Below are 14,994 nucleotides of genomic sequence, written 5' to 3'. Positions count from 1 at the left end.
CCATTCTCTTAGCTTGGTATTTAGGGCTATTATTATTATTATTTTCGGCCCAGCATCCCGGCTCTTGCTCTACATCGGCTATCGCTGGCTCCGAGTAGGCTCCTGTTTCTCGGAACAGTCTGCCTCCTCCTGGGCTTCTTTTCCTTTTACTAAAAGTTTTCTTTCCTCCTTTCGATGTATTTTTATTATTTAGGGTGTTAGGCTAGCCTAGGTGCTTGTTCCACATATTGGTACAGCTTGGTTCACGTGGCCCTACCACGGTTGTGTTGCTCGCGGCCTAGGCCACTTGCGGTCACGTGTCCTATAGCACCTTACCCTGCCCCTTCCCTCCCTCTCTGATGTAGGGAGGGGCTGGGGGACCCCTTGGTTGTTATAACAACCTCATCGCCTTCTCTCACACTCTCGGAGGTGACCGGGGGGTCCCCCCCAGCAGGGGGTATAGGGCGACCCACTCTATGAGGTACCGGGTCTCCATGCGGGTAGTTGGTGAGGCGAGGGGAGGAGTAGGCCATCCTTCCCCCCACCCCCCTTTTTCTTGCTCCCGCCGTGTTTCGCCGGGACCTTCCTGCCCCCCTACCCCATTGCTCAGCCACCTCCCTCCCGATACGTAAGGAGCCTTCCGTCGCAGCCGGGGCCCCTTTGGTTATAGGATTTTGGCTCCGCTAGCGGGCAGGGTGGGCGCTATGAGTGGTCGGTTGCTTGCCTACTATATCCTTATATCTCTCCCCCGCTACCGGAAGGGAGCGTTACCCTTACCTACGCACTCTTCTAGTAGACGGGCGGAGAGAAGTTGTTGTTTTAATTTTGTTATTTTAAGGATATATACCCTAATTATAAGATATTTTTTACAATGAATTGTGTTATTATATTATTTTTATCAACCATCCCCGCCATTGTCCGTCGTGGTTTCCATTACCACCACTCCTAGTTGGTTGATTCTTGTGCCTCCGCCATTGGCGGAGCCATAGCCTATCTTCCAACCTGGTTACCACACGTATTTTAGCGGGGCTCTGGTTTTATCTAACTTTATCGCTCCGGCACCAGCGGAGCATATGTTAGGCTGTAAGTGTTTACTCTGTACTCATGTACTTTTTCACTTACAGGCTACCAACTGCCAGGTCCCAGCCTGTAATGCGACGCTCTACGACCCCTGTGGACATGACGGAGTGCAGGTCTCACGCCCCGTGTGCCACGTCGTACAATGGACGATCGTCTGGCACCCCGAAGCCTGCGCTATATGCTACGACCTGGTCGCTCAGCTGGGAGATGGGGTATGTCCATTATAGGCCTTACTTATGATTTTACTAACAACTTCTAGTCGTAAGTTTGTTAACCCTGTCCACAATTGGTAGCTAATCTCACCTTTCTTTCAGGCTAGCGGTGTGAGGGAAGTCGCCCTCGCCACCCTGAAAGCGTGGGTGGGCGGCTTTGGGAAAAACGCCGCCAAGGGCCAGCCCTACATTTTAGATAGGAAGCTGGCCATCCAGATCTCCCGCGGGCAAGTCGCGGGCTACGTCGACCCCTTGTCCGCTGCCCCATTGATAGCCTCCATCCAGCAAGACCTCCAGCATTCGTTTGGGTCGTAGCCTCCCAGGAGTCGGTTCCGGACGTCGCTGCCTGGACCTGAACCTTGAGCCAATGGCGGTAGTTAGCGAGGATTTGTTGGTTGAGGTAGGTTTGTCGGGCGCCCAAGGTCTTTCCTTGGGCGCTCCTGGATCTTCTCCTGTCCCTTCTTCTTCCGCCTCTTTCCAAGGCTTTGCGGGATCCGAGATCCCTAGCCGCCCTCCCGCTCCTCTCTGTACCTCCTAAGGAGAAGGGAAAGAGAGAACGAAGACCTTGTCTAAGTCGACTTCTAGGAAGTCGTCTTCGTCTTCTTCGGCCAGGAAGTCGTCGACTTCATATGCCGATGCGGTGAAGGCTAAGCCGAGCTCTTCCCAGTCGAAGAGCTCCAGAAGCAAGGCTTCGAAGGAGAAGGCTCGCGCTACCACCGAGTCACTGCCTTCTCCCGCCTCCGCTCCTCCTCTCGGCTATGCCGGCAGGGGTGGCAAGCACCAGCGCCTGCGTTCCCTCTTCTGCCTCACCAGGGATGATGGAACAGGTAGGGGTGCTGGTAGGTTCCCAAATTTCAGCATTGGGAACACGTTTTGAGCAGATGTTCGCGCAATTATCGAACAGTCTGTCTCAAACTGGACAGTCTATCCAGGACCTCTCTAATAGAATGAGAGAGAATGAGGACCGAGTGGCTGGGCTAACTCAGGCTCCTCCCCCAGTCTCCCCTGCATCTAGCACGGGGATTCTCCAACTTCCGCCTTACGACTCCTTGCCAGCTTTCTCTATGGAGAATCCATGGAGAGTAGCGGCCTACGCTCCTTTTAAGGACGGGATGATTTCGATCCCGGAGTTTGGAGTACTCGAAGGATTGAGGACTTCGCGTTCTACCCTCCGGGTCTGACGCAGCCTTTCATCGGGTATGCTAGGCTGACGCCAACGGCTCTCACGAGAGAGGACAATGATCTCGAAGGAGTCAGTTCTCTACAGTAGAGATCACGCCCAGCGAGAATGGGTTCACTGCCTTGAGGACTGGGAGTGTACTAACACTAAAACTCCAGGCCTACAAGAGTCCCTTCACTATTTTCGCGACGGAAGAGGAGGTCTCTCTTCCGTTCGCCACGAAATTGGTGGAGAAGGCTCTTCAGGCAGTCCTCAAGGATTGGAGCCCATTCCACGTTTGAGGGTTAGTCGGAGTCTACTTCTCCACTCTTCCCCGCCTTCGGAGAGTTGTGGGAAAACCTGCCAGCTACATTCACGCTGGGTAAACTCAAGCCGGACTGCGCTATGGACCAGTTCGGTGAGAAATTACCTAGGCTGCCGGATTCCCTGATCCAGGCAGAGTTCGATGCGCGAACTAGGTTTGGCAGGTCTCTCAACTCTCTCATCGTTACGGAAATGGCTGCTCTTTCCTACGCTACGGAACCGCTGTTCAAGATTCTGGTGGCGAAATCTCAGTTTCAGACGGTTCTGTCAGACGCTTTTGACTTCTTCCAAGCCAGGAGGAACTGCCGGAAGCATGTCCTTCAAGAGTGCACTATCAGGCATGAGCCTAATAGACTCTTGGCTGCGAGCATGTGGGGAGCGGATCTCTTCCCAGAGTCCGCAGTGAACGAAGTCCACCACGAAGCTGCTTAGACTCAACCAGAGCCTTAGAGCTAGGTGGGGTATTTCCTCTAAGAGGAAACAGGAATCCGTTCCCACTGCTGGCAAGAAACCAAAGAAGGCTGGTAAGAGGTTCCAGCCTTATAAAAAACTTCAACATCAGCAGCAGTTTGTGCAGGCAGTCCCAGTTACCCAACAGGGACAACCTTCCACACTAAACAGACCCAACCTTTCCTCCTGGTGCCCCAGCAATCTCAACCATCTACTTCCTACGCTATCTCGCCGGCCTTTAACCCAACCCTGCTTATGAGGCTCAAGGCTACTCTCAACCGAGGGGTAGGGCGAGAGGTTACTTTCGTCAGCGTGGCGCAGGAAGGGCAACGAGGAGTAGGCAGTTCAGAGGAGGGCGTGGTGGCCAACCCCCCCCCGCCCATCAGCAATGAGGCTCCCCAGGTAGGAGGGAGGCTGTTCCTCTTCCGCCACAGGTGGGGGTTCAGCAATTGGGCACAGAGCATAGTGTCCAAAGGATTAGGCTGGAGTTTGGATCAAAAGATCCCCCTCCAATCAAATCATTTCATCAGGTACCGTCAAAGGAATGATAGATTACGCGGAAGAACTCCTTCAGAAAGGAGCTATTGCGAGAGTCAAACATCTAAAATTTCAAGGGCTTATTCAGCGTGCCAAAGAAAGGCTCAACAAAAAGAAGGGTAATCTTAGACTTGTCAAAGCTAAACTCTTTCATTCGCTGCGAACAAGTTCAAGATGCTTACCCTCTCGCAAGTAAGGACCCTACTTCCGCGTGGAGCCGTCACATGCTCCATCGATCTTACAGACGCATACTATCATATCCCTATAGCAGGCACTTCCGTCCATTCCTAGGATTCAGGCTAGGGAAATCAGACATTCTCATTCAAAGTGATGCCCTTCGGTCTGAATGTAGCCCCAGGGTATTCACAAAGATAGCAGAAGTGGTTGTACAACAATTGAGAGCCTCAGGGAATCATGGTAGCGGCATACCTCGACGATTGTTGATCTGGGCACCAACAGTCGAGGAATGTCTCGAAGCTACCAAAAAGGTAGTTCACTTTCTGGAACATCTGGGGTTCCAGATAAACAAAACGAAATCCAGACTTACTCCGGAATCTCGTTTTCAGTGGCTAGGAATCCAATGGGATTTGTCTTCCCACAATCTATCAATTCCAGTGGCCAAACGGAAGGAAATAGCAAAATCTGTCAGGCAATTCCTCAAATGCAAACAGACATCAAGAAGAAACCAGGAGAGAATCCTAGGGTCTCTTCAGTTTGCTTCGGTAACAGATATCCTTCTGAAAGCAAGGCTGAAAGATATAAATCGAATTTGGCGGTCAAGAGCAAACTCCAAATATCGAGACAAGTTGTCAGTAATTCCACAGATCCTCCGCAACCAACTACGGCCTTGGTCAAAAGTAAAGAACTTAGCCAAGAAGGTACCCCTTCAATATCCCCTCCCAGTGTTAACCATTCACACGGATGCTTCCCTGTCCGGGTGGGGGGGATACTCTCAGTTCAAACAGGTTCAGGGGACTTGGTCAGTTCAATTTCGCCAGCTCCACATAAACGTGTTGGAAGCAATGGCAGTATTTCTTACTCTGAAGAGACTGCTTCCCCCGAAGAAGTCTCATCTAAGGCTAGTTTTTGGACAGTGCAGTGGTAGTTCACTGCATCAACAGAGGAGGGTCCAAATCCAAGCATGTGAACCATGTCATGATAGCCATCTTTGCATTAGCAAACAAACACAAATGGCATCTGTCTGCCACTCACCTGGCAGGAGTAAGAAAATGTGATAGCAGACGCCCTGTCCCGGTCAGTTCCTCTGGAATCAGAGTGGTCTCTGGACGTCGAGTCCATTCCAGTGGGTAAGCCGGAGAGTCCCAGGTGGGCTCCAAGTGGATCTCTTCGCCTCACAACCGCGAACCACAAGCTCCCTTGCTATGTGGGGCCCCCAACCTGGACCCTCTGGCTTATGCCAAGGACGCCCTGTCGTTAGATTGGAATCAGTGGAGGAGGATTGATATTTTCCTCCAAGTGGATCTCTTCTTGAAAGTCCTAGACAAACTAAGGTCTTTCAAAGGGATAGTAGCTCTAATTGCACCGGATTGGCCCAAGAGCAACTGGTATCCTCTTCCTTTGGAATTGGGTCTCCGACCTCAACGGATCCCCAATCCCAAACTGTCACAATCAGTACAAATGAGGACTGTGTTCGCTTCCTCAAGAACTCTCCAGACCCTAACTTTATGGACTTCATGAAGTTTGCGGCTAATAAAGATGCTGACATTGATCCACAGAACATTCTCTTCCTAGAATCAGATAAGAGAGAGTCAACCATTAGACAATATGACTCAGCTGTTAAAAAATTAGCATCTTTCTTGAGAGAATCGAACACCACAACCATGACAGTTAATTTGGCTATATCCTTTTTCAGATCCTTGTTTGAAAAAAGGTTTAGCAGCTAGCACGATTACCACTCACAAATCGGCTTTGAAGAAATCTTTCAAGTAGGTTTTCAGATAGATTTGACTGAATCTTATTTCACATCTATCCCTAAAGCCTGTGCTAGACTTAGACCTTCTCAGAGGCCTACTACAGTTTCTATGGTTCTTAAATGATGTCCTCAAATTAGCTTCAGATACTGACAACTCATCTTGTACGTTCATTATGCTCCTGAGGAAGACATTATTCTTATTAAGCCTAGCCTCAGGAGCTGAGAATTTCAGAACTGTCGGCTCTATCCAGGGATGCGGGTCATGTGGAATTCCTCCCATCAGGAGAAGGTCTACTGCTCCGGATCGTAGCTTTTTTTAGCCAAAAATGAAGATCCTCTTGCAAAGGTGGGCCCTCCTTGGAAGGTTATCCCACTTCCACAGGATCCTTCTCTCTGCCCAGTATCAACTCTTAGAGCCTTTCTTTCTCGTACTTCTTCTAGATCCTCAGGTGCTCTCTTTATGAGAGAAAAAGGTGGTACTTTATCAGTTAAAGGCATTAGACAGCAAATCCTTTACTTCATTAAACAAGCCAACCCTGAGTCATTCCCAAAAGCACATGATATCAGGGGAGTAGCCACCTCAATTAATTATTTCCAACATATGAACTTTGAGGATCTTAGGAAGTATACTGGATGGAAATCCCCGACAGTCTTTAAACGGCATTATTTAAAGTCCTTGGAATCTTTAAAGTTTTCAGCAGTAGCAGCGGGAAACATAGTTTCCCCTGATACTGTTTAGTAGTTGTAGTATTGATCCAGGTCTCCTTTCTACCTACTTCAACCAACATGCCTCAACCTATCGTCAGGCTACTCAACATCATAGCCTTAGCCGTTGTATCATATAGTGGATTGTCCCTTATTTTTTTGCTAGGGACAACCATTTTTGTACTGATATGTACTTCACACAATATGTTTGTATATTCACCATTTTGTGTTTGTGATGAACTTCAGTCACAATGTGTTTGTATATATTTGGAACTAATTGTATTAATGATGGATTTCAGTGTACCTACCCTTATTTTTATGCTAGGGTAGGACACATGTATGTATATATTTTGTAATTATTTATTCTAATTAAGTAAATCCCAAATTTGCCTTATTTTACATGCATCTCTGTAATTTTATTTATTTATTTCCATTAAGTACTTTAAAGTTACTAACATTTCATTATTTTTACTGTTATAATAAGTTAGTTTAACGTGCTTAATTTGTATGCTGTATTTGATTTACTTATATTATATCATCATTTTAAACTGTTTTCATTGTTTCCTTTTCCATCTTGTCTGTTTCTCTGGTACTCTTTCATAGGCCGACACGAGCTGAGCCCAGAAAAGGGATTTTGACGAAGGAAAAATCTATTTCTGGGTGATTGGCTCGTGTCGCCCTATGAAACCCCCCCCTTATGGTTTGTTTTCCCCCCCTTGCAGGACAAGATGTATTTATGCTTTAATTAAGGATGACCGCTAGGGGCGCTGGCTGTCCGTGGCGTCCTCTAGTAGTCAGTGTAGTAGAGGCTGCATCGCCCGTTGGTATCAGCTCTCTCTTGGGGGGATTCTGATAGGGAAGTTTTCTAATTGGTGTTTGTCTCGTGGTAGTGTTCCACACTCGCCCCATATATCATACCGACACTTCTTTTTAAGAGTGGAGCGAGTCAGTTTTACTGACATTTTCTTAATTTTGTTTTTCTCTGGTAATTTTAGGCTAATTTTACCTAGAAAGAATGATATTAAGGATACTTTCATAGGGCGACGAACGAGCCAATCACCCAGAAATAGAGTTTTTCCTTCGTCAAAATCCCTTAGTATACTACATAACTTATTACGTACAGTATAGTCGTGGGTCCCAAGAAAGTTGCTGTAAGTTCACGGAAAGAAGAGGATGCTTTCTACGGAGACAAAAATGGAGATTATCAAGAAGTATGAAGCTGGCATGGGCTTGAGTGTGATCACTAAGGAATACGGCCAAAATACGTCGACGACAGGCACCATCCTTAAGCAGAAGGAAGCCATCAAAGCAGCTACACCTTCGAGGGCGTGACTGTTTGTCCAACAAGAGGAGCCACGTGCATGATGAGATGGAGAGGCTGCTTCTTCTACTGGACAGAAGACAAAGAAATCGCTGGCGATACGATAACCGAGACGGCAATCTGCCAGAAGGCCAGCGCTATTTTCGGCAATTGATTGCCCATGCCGAAGACGACGGAGGAGAAGGGAACATCGATGGCAACCCCAGAATTCAAGGCTTCTCGGGGGTGGTTTGATAAACTCCGTAAACATACTGGCATCCATTCGGTGGTGAGAAATTAAATTGAAATTTTGTAAAAAAAAAAAAAAAAAAAAGAAATTTAATTTTAAGTTTTTTGTAAAGTTAAGTGTTAATGTTTGGTGCCATTTGCTAATGTGTTTTCGTAAAGTTTAGTGTTAATGTTTCCTGACATTTTTTAATGTGTTAAGTATACATACAAAGTTTTCTGCCATTTGTTCTCCTCCTTCTGGCGCCATTTCGGAGGATCGCCTCACTCGAAAGGTAAGGTTCCACATTTTTACCACATACTGACCATACGTATGTACGTACAGTATTTCTTGTATACCATGTACTAATACACTTTATTTACGGTTATTGTAGTATATAGTAGTACTGTATATATGTAGTTTTAAGTTAGGTATTGAATGGTCCCAAAACATTTTTTTTTTTTTTTAATTTTTTGGGTTTTAACGGTATTTCAGGGTTGTTTATTGGTCAATTTAGCTTTATTATAAAATTTACTGGGTGGAGTTTTGTAGGGCTTGGAACAAATTAGGCAATTTACATGTAAAATGCAGTTCAAGATACGAAAAACTCAGATTACGAAGGCTACCTCGGAACGGATTAATTTTGTATCCTGAGGTACCACTGTACGTACTTGCATTAAAAAACAAAAAATTTGTAAGTTCCAACTACCGTATATTTCTCGGCGTATAAAGTCTACCAGGGAAGATAAGTCGATCCCCCCAATTCTGAGTAAATTTTTTAATGATTTTAACTAATATCGTGTATATTAGTCGACTATAAAATGTGAGGACAACGTCCGCTCAAAAACTAAGCAGCAGGGTAAAATGTATCATATAAAATAACCTGAATGTTATTACGGTACATATGTTGCTCTACTTACCATAAGAAATACAGGTATATACTCGGTTAATTAACAAATCTGCGTAATATAAAATAAAAGATGAATACCGGCAAATATGATTAGAAATGACGAAACGAAAGTATACGTTACTCGAGTGTAATTGTAAACAAACAAAGCGCTAACTAACGCTGCATAAGAGCCTACGTAATATATGCATGAACAAACTGCCACTCACGTTTAATGTTTAGATTGGGTTGTTAAAACGACGTGCCGGTATTCTATTATTGGTGGTTGGAATATTCCTTGACCATTGGTTCTTCTATGGCATAAACAGGCTCATTTGAGGGAAAACGAAAACGAACCTGCAGTTGATTCACCAGATTCAAACTGGAATCCTTATGATGAAACTGTGAATGATAATTTGTTTGATGAATTGTTTAATTCAAGTGACGATGACTCAAGTCATTCTGAAGGATTTTTTTAAATACATATTTACTATTAAATACAATTTTTTTTTTGTATTTAACTTAAAGTGATAAATAAAGATTTCATATCATAAATCTTTTGAACAATACCCGGTAAATACAAAACTGTCAGAGTGAACGCATCCTTCCCAATTACTGTACTACAAATGGCTACGCAATGTTTACACTTGCTGTGCGATTGGGGTTTTCTTCAAGTTACTTTGTTTTTTTTCATTGAATTTATTTAAGGTAATGGATGTTCTAATGTATTATTATTGTCATATTACAGTGTGAAATGTTTTTAATACTGGTATTTACATACATAGTTACCTCAACAAGGCTGTCATTATTATTAGCCAACTGTAAAGCCTGGATTCCTGCCAAAATAATAAAGATTCACTTTTTGTTACCGTTAGATAAGTCGACCCCCTAATTTTGGCATGATTTTTTGGGGCTAAAGGGTCGACTTATACGCCGAAATATAACGTAGTTGAAATAACAGTTTATGTCACTTTTTAAAAAAACATTTGCCACAATTCAAAATATATATGGAATTGGAAAAGTATAGAATTTAGGCCAAAGTGTGGGACCTACGAGGTCTTCAGCACTGAGAGGGAAATTGACAGCAAGTAGGTTTGAAAGATGTATCAAGACAAAAACCATGCAGTACTACACTATGAAACAATTGTTAGAAAGGGTGGAAAGTCTGATGGAAGAAAGAGAATATTATGAAGAGGTACACAAGCATCTAGTATATGTGCCATATTTTAGTCATAATGCTTTTAACATTATTATTCACAGTGAATTTATTAAAAATATATTATCTGATGATAACTATAGGTGTCCATCAGAATCTATGAGATTAAAAAGTGGATAACAACTACAATCATCATCAAAATCCATAGGGTTATTAATATAAATGATGAAGTGTATTCACCTTCTTCAGTAAACCAACCGTTCTATGACAAATATCAAGCACACCAGGTACCACATACTTGTCTGGGAGCTGCCTTGATCAGTCATATTATTGCATAGACATTACTAATTACTGTAGTGATATCTTTTGAAATGTCATAAACCCAGCAAAATTTACTTGATTTTATGTGGATGATAAAACTACATAATTACATATTACTTCAGATGTGAAAAATTGTAGGCCCAAACCCTCTAATATGCTAGACACTGTCTAAATTATGAACCCTTACATATTTCCCTAAAAAAATATGCAAGGCCAAAAGTAAGACATACGTCACAATATATTTAGGCGTGCAACCATTGCTCTTCACAAGGTCAATCTACATAATACATCAAAAGACATTTTAATCTAATTCATTTTGAATACAACAGGTTAGCGTTATTTAGATATACAAATGACACATACCTTGACAATATGGCCCGTGATGAGAATTCGAGCACATAGTGGACTCTCTGGATCATAATTGTTTTTGTGGCAATAGTCAGACTGAGCTTCTGTCATTGACAGGGATGCCCTTGAATCATTCTGGAAAAAAACACCACAGTATAATCACATGAACACATCATATGTAGTACTTGGGTATATTTTTCCCATTCCCCACCTGTTTAACTTGGACAAAGTTATACACTTAATACAGGTAAGCTAACTACTACTTTTCCTTTAATTGTATCAAAAGAATAACTTTATGATCAAATAAGTGTTATATTACAGTAAAGGGCCTCATCCAAAATCATTAGTAACAGGAGTGCTCTACAGTTATATTATAGTATAATTTATCTTATCATACAGACAAGAGGCTTTAAGTACACATAATAATTCAAGTAGAGGGTTAGGATACAAGCAATGCATATTTTATGGCCCCTTTTCTTTAATGAGGGTGTCATGTTCCTCTAACTGGGCAGCCCCATTATTTGTTCAGTAACTTTTCATCTTTACAGAACTATTATTTCTCAGGGATTCAAAAGCAGCTCAAGCTAGTGGTTATTTAAGAGTGTTTTAACAATGGGAGGTTACATATATGATGCAACATCTGCTTTGATACTTTACCTTCATTTTCATACACTACATTTAGCAACAATATAAGTATGTAAAGACAAGCAGCCTGATTAATTTTCCTTTTTAGTAGTTTGTCCTTGCTACTGCAAATAAATATTTCAGGAAACTGTTAATAGCTTTGACTTTTGTTTTGTACAAATGAATGAAATATTAAGTTGATTTTGTGGGGTGTCTCACAGCTACATATACCGCATTGATCATTTTCACACATAGCATCAGCAGCTGAGTTTCTTGGTACTAGTACATGTATTTTTCGACAAAAACAAGATATTACAGATAGACTCAAGTTTTTGGCCCTTGTAATATGTCTTTTTATTTTAAGATTAAATTAATTACCTCTTATAAATAATGACATGTGGAAGGGACATAATCAGGGATACCTACCATCCTTAAGGGTAAATTCCAAACTGGTGATGGCATTATTAAACCACTGACTTCTCCATTTTTCTATTTCAATTACTCTTTATGGTTTTACCTATACAGTACAGTAATTTAATCTTTATTATCATACTAGCCCCTCCATCCGACAGACCTCCAATATGGGGACATACATTAACTTTGGCCATGTCTGGGTATCTTCACTTGAGAACTTATTATGTACCATAGTACTGAATGAAATTTGCAGAAAATCATCCATATAGCTTGAATGGGCCATAAATACTAAATTGATAACTTATCAGGCCTTAGCTCAGTGAATGGGTGGAGAGCCAGTTGTCCACAGAACTTTGTGATAATAGGTACAGCTGCTTATCCCAGATAGCACACGCCTAGTCCATCTCCTAATGATTCAGGCTGTACTCAGGTTAGTGGAGTTGGATGATAATGACACTGGCAAATGATTAAGCCTTAGCTCGATGAGTGCTGTGGAAGGCCAGCTGTCCATAGATTTTCATAAAGGATGGTGATGATGATAGTCATGGATCATCTTCCCAAGACCTGTTCATCTAGCAATTCCAACCATCTCTGTGTTAGGGGTTGGATGATGATGATGACGATGTTGTTGATAAACCAATGTATCAGCAAAAATATAAAGATGCTGGAAGTGAGGTAAGGGCAAATTAAGATTGAGAACGGAACAGGGACTCATCAGAAGAGTCTTTTTACCAAACTGATATTTTTGTATGCATTTCAGTGAAGAGGTAAATTTATACTCAAGTTAAGTTTTGCTCTCATTCTCCTATCATAAAATGAAGGAACTAGCAACAGGCTGAACAGGATAGGAAATCCAAGGTAATATTATGCTTTCATAACTACCCCAAGATGCATAAACAATGATGATCAATATACACACACACACACACCCAAACACACATGGTTCATCTGGATGAAAAAATACTTATTGCCTTTATTAGTAAGTAGTTTAACCAGACCACGGCACTGACATAAAGGATGAAAATAACTTCACAAATCTACTTATGAAAATGAAAATAAGGTACAACAACAGGGAATGGTCAGATGAAGATCACAAGTAGGCAAGGCTTCATCCACCTAAATGATATTTAGCACGTTACAAATCAAACAAATGACTCCAGGTTCACCTCCTCAACTTTGCTCTGAAGTTTTAGAAAAAGTATGAAGTTTATGATACAACAAATACATCTCAAGCACATTTAAAAAGGATAAAGATAAGTTAAAATCTGTGGTACACTATGAGCCAGAAAAATTACAACAACTTGTTTGTGATTAAGACATGAATATTAAGATACAAAAATATAAAGAAATCTACTAAACAAAGGATGAGCAATGAATCTTTTCCCTATTGGCTCAACAAGGTACAGTAAACTCAGTACTCAGTGTTCTGTTATACTGGTTAACCCAACTTTGATTCTTACACAAAGCAGCATTTTAATCAGAAGCTTAAAGACTCCAACAGAAACTTGAATACATGAAATACATAACTACACAGAGCAAACCAATTATAGATCTGATGATGAGACAAAAAAATTAATGACAAACTACTAATTTGAATTATACTTAAGCTAACCATTAGCATGATAATGTACTTACATATTTGGATTCAGGGAAATTTTTAACTCTCGATGGTTGATTGTTAACCTAATTATTATCTTAAATATAAAATCTAATACTGAGAATACCAATATCTAAAATATAAAAGTAATATTGGGTTATACTTGCCTGAAGATCATGAGAAGTTAAATCCATAGGAGTAGGTACATATAAGGTATCCCAGTTGATACCTCAACAGGTCCATCACTCAGACTCAGAATATTTGCAAAAGGGAACCCTTCAATCATTGGAGCCGCAGAGAATGTGGCAATAGAACCCCAATCTGAAAAAGTAAGCAATCTGAATATTTTACAACTAAAATATGAAAAGCATTCTCAAAATTAACAGTACACTTTATTCATGCAGTAATTACCTTTAGTCTATCTTTATTTCCTAAACATATCTAAAAAAATAAAACACATTAAATTTCAATTACTTTGTGAGGGCCAGAGAAGAGTTTATTGAATGGAATGAACTGCAATCAGGTGAAGACTAAGGAATTGTGATAGTTGTAATTTAACCCTCTTACGCAAAGCCCTAAAAATCAAACCTCTTCCCGTATGCCGGCGCGGTTGGAGTGAGTCGCGGAAGCGGAAAAAAAAAAATTTTTCAAAAAATCACAGCGTGCTTAGTTTTGAAGATTAAGAGTTCATTTTTTGGCTCATTTTTTTGTGTCATTGCCTGAAGTTTAGTATGCAATCATCAGAATGAAAAATAATATCATCATCATATGTAAATAATGCGATATATGGTAGCGAAAAAAAAAATTAATAGATAATTGTATTCAAATCACGTGTGCAAAAAAAACAGTCAAAGCTAACGAGTTACTTTTTTTTTCGTGTATTGTACACTAAATTGTAATCATTTTGATATATAATACATAGTAAAACAATAAAAGCAACACCGGAAAAATATTATCACAAAATGATGTAACATTCGTAACGCACGGACGTAAAAAAATGTTATTTTCAAAAATTCACCGTAATTCTAAATATTGTTCTAGAGACTTCCAATTTGTTTCAAAATTAAGACAAATGATTGAATATTACGATACTGGTAAGAAGTTTTAAGATTAGAATTTGGCAGATTTCGACCATTTCAGGACGAGTTAAATTTGACCGAATGTCGAAATTTTTATATATATATTTTTTATATGCACATATTTCGGAGATGGAAAAAGCTACAACCTTCAATTATTTTTTATTGTATTCTTAATGATTTTGAGCACATTTTGATATATGAAACTCTATAAAACGGCTAATATGAAAAGGAGCAACATATTAGGATAATGCGATGTACGTATTTCGGAGACTTGCGGCCGAGAATCGGCGCGCGGAGTGAAGGTAAATATATTTTTCAAAAATTCACCATAAATCACAATATTGTTCTAGAGACTTCAAATTTGTTTCAAAATGAATAAAAAAGACGGAATATTACTAGGCCATAAGAGTTTAGCTTACAATTGTGTTTTTCAACTATTTCGGTAGAGTCAAATTTGAAACCGACGTGGTTTTTATTCTATTTATCGTGATTTATATGCAAATATCTCGAAAAGAGAGAAAAGATACAACCTTCAACCTCATTTTTATTTTTGTTGTATTCTACTTGAAATTGCGCACATTTTCATATATAAAACCTTTATGTAACAGCTAATTTTAAATGGTGCAAACATTTCGACAATCGAACAAAAAAAATTCTGATTTTT

The 14,994-nt window shown here is 40.9% G+C and overlaps 2 protein-coding genes across 9 annotated transcripts in view; both read right to left on the bottom strand.

Moving 5' to 3' along the window:
• The window catches only part of LOC135219389 (methyltransferase-like protein 22), a 603,918-nt gene that overhangs the window by 458,999 nt on the left and 129,925 nt on the right, over window positions 1-14,994 (bottom strand). The window lies entirely within an intron of this gene.
• LOC135219388 (protein CREG1-like) overlaps window positions 1-14,994 on the bottom strand; it is a 103,679-nt gene that overhangs the window by 21,963 nt on the left and 66,722 nt on the right. Inside the window, 3 exon segments of the mRNA XM_064256119.1 lie at window positions 10,632-10,751; window positions 13,419-13,453; window positions 13,456-13,572. Coding sequence (XP_064112189.1) covers window positions 10,632-10,751; window positions 13,419-13,453; window positions 13,456-13,572 — 272 coding nt within the window.

The sequence above is a fragment of the Macrobrachium nipponense genome, chromosome 1 (assembly GCF_015104395.2).
Source record: "Macrobrachium nipponense isolate FS-2020 chromosome 1, ASM1510439v2, whole genome shotgun sequence".
In the NCBI taxonomy this organism is placed as follows: Eukaryota; Metazoa; Arthropoda; class Malacostraca; order Decapoda; family Palaemonidae; genus Macrobrachium; species Macrobrachium nipponense.
This window is presented reverse-complemented; position numbering and strand designations above follow the sequence as displayed.